The 14,607-nt window shown below is 39.8% G+C and overlaps 1 protein-coding gene across 2 annotated transcripts in view; it reads left to right on the top strand.

The window, feature by feature from the left end:
• CCNB2 (cyclin B2) overlaps positions 1 to 14,607 on the top strand; it is a 45,087-nt gene that overhangs the window by 8,333 nt on the left and 22,147 nt on the right. Inside the window, exon 1 of one of the 2 annotated variants that reach the window (XM_074234557.1) lies at positions 2,392 to 2,478. The exons of the other annotated variant lie outside the window; for it this stretch is intronic. Within the exon in view, the coding sequence (XP_074090658.1) occupies positions 2,455 to 2,478 (24 nt within the window). The 5' untranslated portion in view covers positions 2,392 to 2,454. Of the gene's footprint in view, positions 1 to 2,391; positions 2,479 to 14,607 lie in introns of those variants that run through there. 2 annotated transcript variants of the gene reach the window in all.

Raw genomic sequence — 14,607 nt, 5'->3', positions numbered from 1 at the left:
CCCCTCCTGCCCCCCCCATTTCCTAAATCTCCTTATAGTCTCATTTCTACGCACCTCATTTCTCTTTCATAGTTCATATTCTTCTCTGTTCTACCATTCCTTTAAACTCTCCAAAATGGAACCCTTTCCTTTTTGCTAAACAAACTCCCCTTTTTTTCTGGATTTCTTTTGTTTAAAAGCATTTTACTAATAATCTTTTCTCAGATGTATCATTGTCACTTCCAGTGATTTCTCTTGATCCCAATAAAAACTTTTCTTTTACAAAGAATTACAATTAAGCAAAACAAATCAACACATCATTCAAGTCTAACAAATAGGCTTCATTCCATCTCCATAGTCTTCTACCTCTCTTTCACTCAGCATTAGTTCATGCCAGTCTTTCCAGCTTTTCTGAAGTCTGTCTGCTCATGGTTTCTTACAGAGTAATAGTATTCCATCACATTCATATGCCGTAATTTCTTCAGCCATTCCCCCAATTGATGAATGTCCTGTCCATTTCCAATTCTTTGTCATTACTAAAAGAGCTGCTATATTTTTGTATATGTGGATCTTTCCCCCCTTTTAAATGATCTCTTTGGGATACAGATCCAGATTCCTATAGATAGTTTATAGATAAGTTTCATTATCTCATTAGTGACTCCACTCTTAACGTAAAATTTTCTCAAGACGATTTGACTTTTTAAAATCTTGTTCTCTAAAGGAAATTCTTTTTCAGTTTGGGAGGGAGGAGACATTGTCAGTTTCCTTGAATTAAAAAAATGTCAATTCAAAATTCATCAACAAACTTGTTTTTAAACACAAGAGAATTTGTTAGGCTGATACTTCCTCAGCTATTTATTTTCTAGTCTCTCCGTGAAGTCATTCTCCAAGTGGTTCTACGTAACCTTCTAATTGTCAAACCAAATGCCCCTTTCACTGTCCTCATCCTCCTTGTCCTTTCTAAAGCAACCCAACCACCCCTTCCTTGATACTGTCTCCTCTTTTGGCTCACATTTCCAACTGTCAACTATCTGTAAACCCCCCAAACTAGACATTTCTAAACTGAACTTGACCCACCACATATTTCCCTTGTGAAAAGTGAATGAATGCATGAATAATAAATCATTATGCTCCCTCTTCTTCCATATTAATTTTATTTTTCACTTAATGGCACTATTCTTCTAGTCATCCATGATTCCCAGATAGAGAGGTTTTGTTTTTTTTTAAATATTTCCGGGGCTGCTAGATGAGGCAGTGCATAGAGCACTGGCCCTGGAGTCAGGAGTACCTGAGTTCAAATTTGGCTCAGACACTTGCCGTTTGGCCTTGGGCAAGCCACTTAACCCAGTTGCCCTGCAAAATCATATATATATACATATATACATATATGCATATATATATATATATAATTTCCCCCAATTCGTCAAATTTTAAAAAAAATTTGTGTTCCAAATTCTATTTCTCCCATCTTCCTCTTTACCCCCATCCTAAACAATCTGATATGTTAAACATGTGCAATGAGATAAAACATTTTCATAATAATCACTTTATGCAAGAGAACAGAAAGAAAAAAGAAGCGGCGGTTAGGTGGTTCAAAGTTGATAGAGTACCGGCCCTGGAGTTAGGACGAACTGAGTTCAAATATGACCTCAGACACTTTAAAAAAAAAATCCCCTACCTGTGTGCCCTTGGGCAAGTCACTTAACCCCATCGCCTTGTAAAAAAAAGAAGAGAGAGGGAAAGTGAGCAAGAAAAAAAAGCTTCAGTCTGTGTTCGGACAACTTCAGTTCTTTTTCTGCCGGTGGACAGCATTTTCATCGTGGGCGCACGGATGGCCTTTCATCCTCCAGTAGCTGAGAACAGACGAGTCTCAAGGTTCTTCATCACACACAGAAGGAGGAAATGAGTTTCCCAGAATGCTCCGCGGTCCTAAGTTCCGACCTGTCTGGTGGAAACATCGCGAGATGTCCTCAGGCCTGAAGGGTTTATACTAAAAGCTGGAAAACTTTCCCGTTTTCCGTTACCGGTGTTCGATTCAAATTTATTTTGTTTCTATTTCCTTTCTGTCATTTAATTTTTTTTTTTTTACTTAAAAAAAGCCTTCCTATATGTGGAGGAAAGAAAACCCCAATTACGATGACAGCCAACAGGTCTCATAAACAGCCAATCACCGTGTGGGGGGCGGAGGTCTACCTGATTGACCTGCCCAATGAGAAGAAAGCATCGTCGGGAGGAAAGGCCAATGAAATGCCCAATTAAGATGACAGCCCAACGGGTCCTCTAAAACAGCCAATCAACGTGAGGTGAGGGAGGGCCCTTTTATCGACCTGCCCAATGAGAAGAGCGCATCGCCGGGAGGAAGGGCAAATAGGAGCGCGAGCGGTGCGGTATTTGAATTCCGACGGAGGGACGGAGCTGCGGCGGCGTGCGACCCCGGCCCCGGCCCCGGCGGCGTCTCCCCTCTGCGGCGGCTCCATGGCGCTCTTCCGACGCCCCGCGGTGAGTGCAGCGTGTTGGGGCTCCCCGGGCCCCTCAGCACCTTCCCCCGGGCGCCCCCGGGCCGGAGCGGGGCATCCCGCCGTGAATCCCGGCCCCTTCCCCTCCCGCGCCCGGGGAGCTGCCCTCCGCGTGCCCCCTGCCCGGGCCCGCAGGCCGGGCTCCGGCCCTGCCCGGCTTCCGCTCACTGCACCCCGGGGCGCCCCGGACCGGGCGGAGTGCGGGGCCCCGCGCCGAGAGCCCCGGGCGCCGATGCCCCCTTGCGCGGCAGGCTCCGGCGGCCCCGGCCCCGAGGGCCAGCTGCGAGGCCCGGCCGGCTCGTGGGCCGGGGGCCGGGGGCCGGGGGCCGGGGGCCGGGGGCCGGGGGCCGGGCCCGCCCCGAATCTGCCCCATGCTGGGGCCTCCGGTGCGGCCTTGGCCCGGGCGCCGCTCCCCGCCTGGCCCCGGAGGCCGGACGGGCACACAGCCCCCCCACCCGGCCTCACCTCCGGGGCCCCGGCTCCTTAGGGAGCAAAGACAAAGCCGCCTCCGCCCGCTTCCTCCTGCCCCCCGGGCTCCCGACTCTTGCCTCGCCCAGGACTCTGCCTCACAGGAAAAGTACTTTTTGTTGTTTTAGTTTTTCTAAACAAGGCAATGGGGTTGTGGCTTCCCCAAGGCCACGCAGCTAGGTAAGTATTAAGTGTCTGAACCCTGGTCCTGACGACGGGGCCGGTGCTGTATCCACTGCGCCACCTCGCCGCCCAAGACAGATACTTTTTCTCTCTCTCTAATCTGTGCCTTTTCCCTGGAAATTTCCTATAATTGTAAAGCTCGCTCTACTTCTGCTTGTTGATTTCCCTAACTTTCATCACGATGCAAAATCCCACTTTCACCGCTGGATGATTTTCTGTTTCTTCCGCCTCTTTTCCCCTGGAACCGAGCCTCGGATAGCATTTTCCATTTACATCGTACATAAAACTTTTTGAGCTGTGCCTCCAATATCACTTGCCATTTGCAATTTTTTTTAATATTGTGCCTCTACCTCAACACCTTCCCCCAAAACCCATTCCTCTATCAAACTTCTCTTTTTGTCAAAGGTACCACAATCTTTTCAGTCACTGAGGTTGAGAAATTCAAAGTTATCTTTGACTCTTTGCTCTTTTATCACACATCACTAATCACAGTCTTAGTCAAAAAGCAAGTTCAAATCGAGTTTCAGATACTTACCTGTGACCCTGTGCAAATCACTTATCTTTTTTCTTCCTCAGTTTTCCCCAGTTGTAAAAAGATGTTAACATCTTTTTTTTAAATTTTAGAAAGGTTTTATTTATTTTGAGTTTTACAATTCTTCCCCCAATCTCTCTTCCCTCCCCCCACCCCCCACAGAAGGCAGTTTGCTGGTCTTTTACATCATTCCCATAGTATGGATTGATCTAAGTTGAATGTGATGAAAGTGAAATCAAATCCTTACAGAAGAAGTCTATAGTATGAGATAGAGCCAAATTACATAATAAGACATTTTTAAAAAATTAAAAGTAATGTTCCTTGATCTTTGTTCAAACTGCACAATTATTTCTCAGGATGCAGATGTCATTCTCTGCCACTGACACTCCACAATTGTGCCTGCTTGCTGTCCTGTTGGTATGATTAAGTCCATTAAAGTTCATCACTGCCATGTTGGTGTTAGGGTGTATAATGTTTGTCTGGTTCTGCTCATCTCACTCACTATCAGTTCATGTGAATCCCTCCAGGCTTCCCTGAATTCTCATCCCTCCTGGTTTCTAATAGAACAATGGTGTTCCATCACATACATATACCACAGTTTGTTAAGCCATTCCCTAATTGATAGACTTTCCCTGAGTTTCCATTTCTTTGCCACCACAAACGGCTGCTATGAACAATTTTGTTCAGGTGATATTTTTACCCTTTTTCATGATCTCTTCAGGGAATAGAACCAGTAGTGCTATTGCTGGATCAAAGGGTATAAACACATTTGTATTGCCCTTTGGGCATAATTCCAAATTGCTCTCCAGAAAGGTTGGATGAGTTCACAGCTCCATCAACAATGTATTAGTGTCCCAGCTTTCTCACATTTTTTTCCAGCATTGATCATTGCCCTTTCTAGTCATATTGGCCAATCTGAGAGGTGTGAGGTGGTACCTCAGAGATGTCATAATTTGCAATTATTTAATTAGTGATTTAGAGCAATTTTACATGTAATAATGGGTTGCTTTGATTTCCTTATCTGTAAATTTCCTTTGTATATCCTTTGAACATTTGTGTATTGGGGAATGGCTGGTCTTTTTTAAAAAAAATTTGACCCAGGACTGCTAGGTGGTGTAGTGGATAGAGCACCAGTCCTGGAGTCAGGAGGACCCGAGTTCATATCTGGCCTCAGACACTTAATAATTGCCTAGCTGTGTGGCCTTAAGCAAGCCACTTAACCCCATTGCCTTGCAAAAACTAAAAAAAAAAAAAGTAAATGGGTTCATTGCAAAAAGTTGATCTGGGGGCAGCTAGGTGGCTCAGTGGATAAAGCACTGGCACTGGAGTCAGGAGTACCTGGGTTCAAATCCGGTCTCAGACACTTAATAATTACCTAGCTGTGTGGCCTTGGGCAAGCCACTTAACCCCACTTGCCTTGCATAAAAAAGAAAAAAAAATTGACTCAGTTCTCTGTATGTTTTAGAAAGGAGTCCTTTATCAGAAACACTAGTTGTAAAAATTGATTCCCAATTTACTATATTTCTTTTGCTCTTGGTTACAGTGCAAAAGCTTTTTAATTTAATGTAATCAAAATTATCTACTTTGTTTTTAATGGTTTTCTCCATCTCTTCCTCAGTCATAATCTACTTCCCTTTCTGTAGATATGACAGGTAAACTACTCCTTGATCTTCTAGTTTGCTTATAATACTATTTTTTTATGTGTAGATCCTGTATCTGTTTTGATCTTATCTTGGTATAGGGTGTGAGGTGTTGGTCTAATCCAAGTTTCTTCATACTAAACTTCCAATTTTCCCAACAGTTTTTATCAAAGAGAGAGTTTTTATCCCAACAACTGTACTCTTTGGGTTTATCAAGCAGCAGATTACTATAATCATTTCCTGCTACTGCACCTAATCTATTCCGCTGATCCACTACTCTATTTCTTACCCAATACCAGACAGTTTTGATGACTGATGCTTTATAATATAATTTTAGATCTGGTAGGGCTAAGCCACCTCCTTTTATACTTTTTTCATTAAATCACTGGAGATTCTCAACTTTTTATTTCTTCATATGAATTTACTTAACAATTTTTTCTAACTCATTGAAGTAATTTTTTGGAATTTTGATTGTAGTGCACTTAAACAAGTAGTTTAATTTTGGTAGAATTGTCATTTTTATTATATTTGTTCAGCCTAGCTATGAGCAGTTGATATTTTCCCTATTATTTAAGTATGATTTTATTTGTTTGAGAAGTGTTTTGTAATTGTTTTCAAAAAGTTTCTGAGTCTGCCTTGACAGGTAGAGTCCCAGGTATTTTATATTGCCTGAGATTACTTTGAATCGGATTTCTCTTTCTAGCTCTTTCTGCTGCATCTTGCTAGTCATATATAGAAATGTTGAGGCTCTATGAGAGTTTATTTTATATCCTGTGACTTTTCTAAAGTTGCCAATTCTAGTAGTTTTTAAGATGATTTTTTGGAATTCTCTATGTAGACCATCATGTCATCAGCAAAGAGTGAGATTTTTGTCTCTTCCTTCCCATTTCTAATTCCTTCAATTTCTTTTTCTTCTCTTATTGCTAAAGCTAACATTTCTAATTTGACATTGAATAGTAATGATGATAGTGGGCATCTTTGTCACACCCCTGATCTTATTGGGACCGCCTTAAGCCTATCCCCATTGCATATAATGCTTGTTGATGGTTTCAAATAGATATTGTCATTCTAAGGAACAGTCCATTCATTCCTATGCTCTCTAGTGTTTTTTAGTAGGAATGGGTGCTGTATTTTGTCAAAAGCTTTTTTCACCATTTATTGATATAATCATGATTTCTGATAGGTTTGTTATTGATATAATTATACTGGCAGTTTTCCTAATACTGAACCAACCCTGCATTCCTGGGATAAATCCTACTTGGTCATAATATATTATCCTAGTGATAACTTGTTGTATTGTTTTACTAAGATTTTATTTACAATTTTCGCATCTATATTCATCAGGGACATAGGTCTATAATTTCTCTGTTTTGACTCTTCCTGATTTGGGTATCAGCATCATATTGGTGTCATAGAAAGAGTTAGGCAGAGTTCCATCTTCACCTATTTTTCCAATTTGTTTATATAGCACTGGAAACAGTTGTTCCTTAAATGTTTGATAGAATTCACTTGAGAATCCATCTGGCCCTGGAAATTTTCTTAGGGAGCTCAATAATAGGTTGCTGAATTTCTTTTTCTGAGATAGGCTTATTTAGATATTTAATTTCCTCTTCATTTAACCTAGGCAGCTTATATTTTTGTAAATATTCCTACATTTCATTTAGATTATCAAATTTATTGGCATAGAGTTGGGCAAAATTATTCCGAATTCTTACTTTAATTTCCTTCTAATTGGTGGTGAGTTCCCCTTTTTCATTTATGATAATTTGGTTTTCTTTTTTTTAATCAAACTGACCAGAGGTTTATCAATTTCATTGGTTTTTTTCATAAAACCAACACTTGGTTTTATTTATTAATTCAATAGTTTTTTGCTTTCGATTTTATTAATTTCCTCTAATTTTTAGACTTTCTAATTTGGTTTTTAGTTGGGGATTTTTAATTTGTTCTTTAATTTTTTTAGTTGCATATTTAGTTCATTGATTTCCTCTTTCTCTAATTGATTCATGTAAGCATTTAAAGATATAACATATCACCCGACAGCAGCTTTGAGTGAATCCCACAGGTTTTGGTATGTTTCATTATTCTCATTTTCTAGGATAAAATAATTAATTCTTTCTGTAATTTGTTGTTTGATCCACTCATACTTTAAAATGAGGTTATTCAGTTTCCAATTAGTTCTGGGTCTATATCTCCCTGGCCCAATATTACATGTGATTTTTATTGCATTTTTGATCTGAGAAAGATATATTCACTATTTCTGCATTTCTGCAGTTGATCATTAGGTTTTTATATCCTAGTATAGTACATGGTCAATTTTTGTGTGTGTGCCATGTACTGTGGAGAAAAAGTATATTCCTTTCTATCCCCATTCACTTTCCTCCATACATGTCTAGATTTTCTAACAATCTATTTACCTCCTTAACTTCCTTCTTGTTTATTTTATAGTTAGATTTATCTAAATCTGAGAGTGGGAAGTTGAGGTCTCCCACTAGTAGAATTTTGCTATCTATATCTTCCTGTAACTCCTTCAACTTCTCTAAGAATCTGGATACTATACTATTGGATGCAAACATATTTAGTTTTGAAATTACTTTATTGTCTATGGTACCTTTTAGGAGGATATAGTTTCCTTCCTTATATCTTTTAATAATATCTATTTTTGCAACTGCCTTGTCTGAGATAAGGATTGCTACCCCTGCTTTTATTCACTTCAGCTGAAGCAAAATATATTTTGCTCCAACCTTTTTACCTTTACTCTATATGTATCTCCCTGCTTCAAATGAGTTTACGATAAGCAGTTGTAGGATTCTGGTTTTTAATCCACTCTGCTATTTGCTTACCTTTTAAGGGAGAGTTCATCCCATTCACATTCAGAATTATAATTACTAACTCTTTATTGCCTTCCTTGTTATCTTCCTTCTGTTTGTATTACCCCCCCCCTTTTCCCCTTTATCCATATTCCCCAGTGTTTTGTTTCTGAATACCACCAACTTCAGTGTGTTTGCCCTCCTATATCCAACACCCTCCCCTTTTTACCCCCTTTCCCTTCGACCCTTCCTCCTTACCTTCCTTTTGTTGATTGCCCTTTCCTCCCCCTCCCCTTTTCCCCTTTTAACATTTTAAAGGTAAGATAAGTTTCTTAACTGAGTGTGTGTATGTTAACTTAAAGCCAATCTGATGAAAGTAAGATTCAGGTGGTTCTCACCTCCCTTCTTTCCCTTTATTGCCATAAGTCCTTTGTACCTCTTAATGCAAGGACATTTACCCCATTCAGTCCCCTGGATCCTCCCATCTTTTTACTGAACCCCCTTTTTAAGGAGGTATTATTTTTAAATCATTCTGAGTCACAGAAAAGTCATGAGTGTCCATCATGTCTGACTGTTCTTTCTACTAGAATTACAATTATTTTATTATTATTATTATTATTTTTTTTTTTTTAGATTTTTCAAGGCAATGGGGTTAAGTGGCTTGCCCAAGGCCACACAGCTAGGTAATTATTAAGTGTCTGAGACCGGATTTGAACCCAGGCACTCCTGACTCCAGGGCTGGTGCTTTATCCACTGCGCCACCTAGCCGCCCCTAGAATTACAGTTATTGTGAGTTATTAGAGTCTTTCTGCCAGGTGAGGATATATCCAGTTTTATCTTATTTGTTTCTGAAATAAGTCATGTGTGTCCATTTCTTCCAGCTAATAAATTCTCTAATAGAGTTAACATTCTTGAGTGTTGTTAAAGTCGTTCCACCAGGTAGGGATATTGCCAGTTTCATCTTATTTGATAACAGTTTCTTTCCCCTCCTCCCCCTTTTTAAAAGTTTTTACACTTTTCATGTGTCTTTTGGGTCTCCTGTTTAAAGTCCAAATTTTCTATTAAGTTCTTCTGGTCTTGTCATCAGGAAAAGTTGGAAGTCTCCTATTTCATTAAATGTCCATCTTTTGTCCTGGAAGCAAAAGCTCAGCTTTGCCGGATAGTGTATTCTTGGCTGCATTCCAAGCTCCCTTGCTTTTCTGAATATCACATTCCAGACCCTTCCATCTCTTAATGTTGATGTAGCCAGGTCCTGTGTAATCATTACTGTGGCTCCTTGGTATTTAAATTGTTTCTTTGTGGCTGCTTGCAGGATTTTCTCTTTTATCTGATAGTTCTGGAATTTGACCATAAAATCCCTTGGCGTTTTCATTTTGGAATGTCTTTCCAGAGGGGATTGATGTATTTTTTCAATACCTATTTTGCCCTCTGGTTCCATGATATCAGGGAAGTTTTCCATCACTAAATCCTGTAATATTGAGTCCAGACTTTTTTCTCTTCAATGTTTTCAGGAAGTTCAGTAATTTTTAGGTTATCTTTCTTTGATCAATTCTGGAGGTGTCATTGGTTTTGCTGATGTATTTAACATTTTCTTCTATTTTTTTCAATTTTTTGGGTTTTGTTTAACAAAATCTTGTTTTTTCATGAAGTTGGTTTCCATAGACTCCTTTCTTTTATTTAGGAGAGAATTTTCTTCATTTACCTTTTGCAACTCCTTTTCCAATTGGTCATTCTATTTTTGTAAGAGTTTCCCCTTTGATCATTTGAGGTTTTGAGAGAATTACTGCCTTTTTGCATTTGTCCAATTGTATTTTCCAAGGATTTGTTTTCTTGTTGCAAGGTGTTAAGTTTCTCTTGGGTTTCTTTTCCCAAATTTTCCAATTGATTTTTAAACTCCTTCCTGATTTCTTCAAGGAAATTTTTCTGTGTTGGAAACCAAATCATATTCTTCTCAGGGGTTCTACGTCTCTCTGAATGAGGGTCTTTTCCTTCTAGGAATCTTTCTGTGGTTCCCCCCTTTCTGCTGGCCTTTCTTCATTTTCCTAAGATCATGTGTTCAGGCAGGGACTGGTTCACAGAGGTTGGTATTGAGATTCGTAGAGGCTTTACTCAGTTGTAGTATCTCCAGCTGGCCAGTAGGGGGTGCTCGAGTCTGGCACCTCCCCTCCAGCCTTTCCTGTCAGTCCCAGACTGTCAGCCCCACCAGCCCCGGGGCTGGTCCTGGATTAGCAGGCTCCCGCCCCGCCCCCACTGGCTCTCTGCACTTGCCACACCCCCAACCCCAAAGACAGTGTTGTTCCCCCGCTTTTCTTTCTGAGTTTTGCCCATGGGGCTTCCAGTAAGAGCTTTGTTTCATACTGTTTGTGAGGAAAGATCTGGAGACCTTGGCACAGGGCCTGGCTTCTCTCTGCCATCTTGACCGGAAGTCTGATTTTTAGCATTTTAGCTAGCAAAATTGTAGTGAGGATCAAATAAGATATTATTTGTTTAGGGCCTGGTACATATTAAATTAAGTGCCTGGCTCCTTTCTTCTCGTCCCCCTTTATTAGAATGGTACTAAGTGAATCTGGTGGCTAGACCTGGATGAGAAAGGGCTCAAGACGCTCCTGAAGTCAGGAACAGTTTTGCCTTCTTTTATCCACCCAGCTCTTAACACAGTGCCAGATTCTGAGTAGGTAAATAAATGCTTGTTGAATGGTGAGCAAAGGACTGATTCTTTAGGAAAATCATGGTGGCAGCTGTATAAATAGTGGAGGGGAGTGATGTAGGGAGACCAAATTAAGAGGCTATTGCAATAGTCCACTGAAAGAACTGATGAGGGCCTGATGGTGGTTTTGTGAGTGGAGATGTAGAAAAAGAATGAAATTTTAGCAATAGATTGTTGAGTGTTAGTAAAGATTCAGTTAGCTGAATTTGTCAGCCTTGGTGACTGGAAGGGTTATACTACTTTTGACAAAAACAGGGAAATTTGAAAGCAGGGTGGTTTTTTGAGGGAAGATTTTGAGTTGGAGTTGCCTAGGGGACATATAGTTTGAAATGTCCAAAATACACTAGATGACGTGGGATCCTGCCATCTAAAAGAGATAGGCTAGATACCTAGACTTGGGAAAACATGAACATAGCAAATGTAAATAGGAATTTTGAGGCACATCCTGAGTGGATAGCATATAGGATGCTGCATGATCTGGTATCTCTTGACTTAATCTAGACAGACTAATTTTTCATGCAGTCAGTCACCAATCAGCTGTTTTGATTCTAAGGCTTTAAAGATGTAGAGTTCAACTTTCCCAGGAAGTGGGGCATGGATTCAGGAAAATCCAGTTTTGTTTTGAAGATATTGGTCTAGGAGGGAAGGAGCAAGTCTGTGATATCAGAGAAGAAATCTAAGGAGAGATTGACCAATAGAAAGGGAGAATGAGAGTGTGAGAAAACTGCTAGAAATGGGGTGGGGGTGAGAAGATAGTAAGAATTTAGTAAGAATTTTGTGTGTGCCAGCAACTGTGCCTGGGAATTCAAAGAAAGGTCCTAAAAGCCTGTGTTCTGAAGGAGCTCACTTTCTGAGGGAACAGACAACATGTCAATAGCTAGGTAAATACAAGATGAATAGAGTGCAGGTAGAAGGTAATCTGAGGGAAGACTCTAAAGTAGGGGGATTGGGTGGTGTTTGAGTTGGATCTGGAGAGAAACCCAATGGGGGCAAAACTTTCTAGGCTGGAGGACAGCTAGTAAGTTGAGGCTCTGGATGCAAGGTGACCCTTTAGAGGAACCTCAAATAGATTAGTTGGCTTTAACAAAGTTTGTGAAGGGAGGGGATGAAAGTCAGAAGATTTGATGATATAAAGAGCTTTAAATGTCAAACAAAGGAGTTCATATTGAATTGGAACCCACAGGGTAGGGAGAATGACATATTCAAATCTATGCTTCAGAAAAAAAAAATCAATTAAGAAGCTAAGTAGAGGAACCAGTTAGAAAGTTATTGCAGTTATCCAGTTTAGAGGGGGTGAGAGCCTCAATTAGGATGGTGGTTGTACAAGTTGAGAGAAAATAGAAATGACAAGATTTGACAATGCATAGGATATGTGGGTGAGTTAAGGGCTCAAAGATGATATTGAGGTTGGGAATCTGTTTGATTGGGAAGGGGGATTGGTGCCCTTAAAGGTAATGTGGAAGTTTGGAAAAAGGGAGAGTTTAAGGTAATGAGTTCTGTTTTGGATGTATTGAATTTGATTTGTTTGTGGATTATACAGTTCAAGATTTCCAAAAAGGCTTGCCTGGAACTCAGGAAATAAACTAGGGCTAAATATATTGATCTGGATATCATTTGCATAGAAATTGTAATTGAATCCATAGAGTCTGATGAGTTCACTGAGATAGTTTAGAGAGGAAGGAACCTGGATAGATCCTTGCGGGGATATTTAACTAATTCAGTTACCCCCAAGGCCTGCTTCTGGCTTGTGACTATTCCTGGCTTCCTGGTGCAGGGACCTGGTGTTTTGCTGGCTCACCTGGGGTAGCCTGTGCTGGACTGTAATTCAAATATGCATATTGAAACTCCTCCTAGTGAGGATAGGATTGTGCCTGATAGGATGTTCAGTGTTCCATATTCTTAGACTACCTGTTTTCAAACTTTACAAAGAAGGGAAGTTGGTATATCTTCTCAGTTCTTCTCTTAACATTCTTTTTTCATAATTTTATTTTTTAAATTTTTACCCTAGCTACATGGAAAAGCAACTTTCAGCACTTTCAAAACTTTGAGTTTCAAAATCTCTTCCTCCTCTCCCTCACTCCCTTAAAGAAAGAGAATCATCAAGAAAAATGAAGTAAGGGGGAAAAATGTGTTTTAGTCTGATAATCAGACACTATCAATATGCTTTCTTTATCATAAGTCCATCAGAGAAATTGCTTCAAATTTTTTTTCCCACAGTTGCTATTGTTAGCTGTATTTTCCTCAATCCTATTCCACCCTCACTCTCGATTAGTCTTTTCTCTCTCTCTCCTTTCACCCTGTCCCTCCTCAAAAGTGTGTTGAATCTGACTACCCTCTTCCACAATCTTCTTTCTCTTCTATTACCTATACCTTCTTCAATTCCCTTGTTCTCTTTCTCCAGTTTCTTTCCTCACCTATTTTCTTCTAGGGTAAGATTGATTTCTATACCCAATTGAGTGTGTATGTTATTTCCTCTCTGAGCCACTCCCCATGAGAGTAAAGGCTCACTCATTCCCCCTCTCCTTCCCCCTCTTCCATTCCATTGCAAAAGCTTTGTTTTTGCCCCTTTTATGTGAAATAACTTCTCCCATTCTACCTCTCCTTTCCCTTTTTCCCCTCATTAGCTCCATCTTTTTTAATATATTATACTTTCAAATCAAACTCTCTTATGCCTTTCTATATTCTCCTTCTAATTGTCCTAATAGATGAGAAGATTCCTATGAGTTATCAGTATCATCTTTCCATGCAGGAATACAAAAAGCTCAACATCATTAAGTCCCTCATAATTTGCCCTTCCTGTCCACCCTCCCTGTGTTGCAGCTGAGTTCTGTACTTGAAGATCACACTTTCTCTTCAGCTCTGGCTGTTTCTTCAAGAAAATTTGAAAGTCCCCTGTTTCATTGTACAATTTTTCTGGGTAGTTGATCTTGCTTGTAATCCAAGCTCTTTTGTCTTCTGGAAAATCATTTTCCAAGCCCTTTGTAGAAGATACTAATTCTTGTATTATCCTGACTGTAGTGCCACAATATTTGAATTGTTTCTTTCTAGGTAGTCTAGCAATTTTAAAATTTTCTCTTCTAGATCTGTTTTCCAGATCACATAGTTCATATTTTCTTCTAGTTTTTCATTCTTTTAGTTTTGTTTTATTGTTTCTTGATTTCTTACAAATATTAGCTCCAGTTCTACACTTGAAAGAATTATTTTCTTCAGAGAGCTTTTGTAGCTCCTTTTCATCTGCCCAGTTATGCTTTTTAAGGTATTCTCCTCATTGATCATTTGTATTCTTTTTTCCATTTGACTTTAACTGGTTTTTAAGATGTTATTTTCTTTATTTTTTAAATTGTAATTCCTTCACCATGCTGCTGACTTGGTTTTCATGAATTTCCTGCTCTCATTTCTCTTCTCAATTTTTCTTCTACCTCTCTTACTTGAATTTTAAAATCCTTTTTGGACTTTTCCATAGCCTGAGACCAGTTCATATTTTTCTTGAAAGCTTTGACTTTGTTATCTTCTGAGTGTATATTTTTATCTTCTATAGGACCAAAAGGTCAGACTATGGTTAGATTTTTTTCCCTCATTTCCTTTACTCTGCTTCTAGGGTGGGGAGGTGTACTGTCGCAAGCTTTTGAAGGTTTTTTGCAAGTGTTTTCAGGTACCCCCCACCCCCTAGGAACCTTAATTCATCCAAGATCTTATGAGAAACCTGTTCTGGTCTGTGGATGATCACAAACTTTCCCCCTCTGCCCTGGAGCTGTGAGGAAAAGTTCCATTATGG

The sequence above is a fragment of the Macrotis lagotis genome, chromosome 4, assembly GCF_037893015.1.
Source record: "Macrotis lagotis isolate mMagLag1 chromosome 4, bilby.v1.9.chrom.fasta, whole genome shotgun sequence".
Classification (NCBI taxonomy): Eukaryota; Metazoa; Chordata; class Mammalia; order Peramelemorphia; family Peramelidae; genus Macrotis; species Macrotis lagotis.
This window is presented reverse-complemented; position numbering and strand designations above follow the sequence as displayed.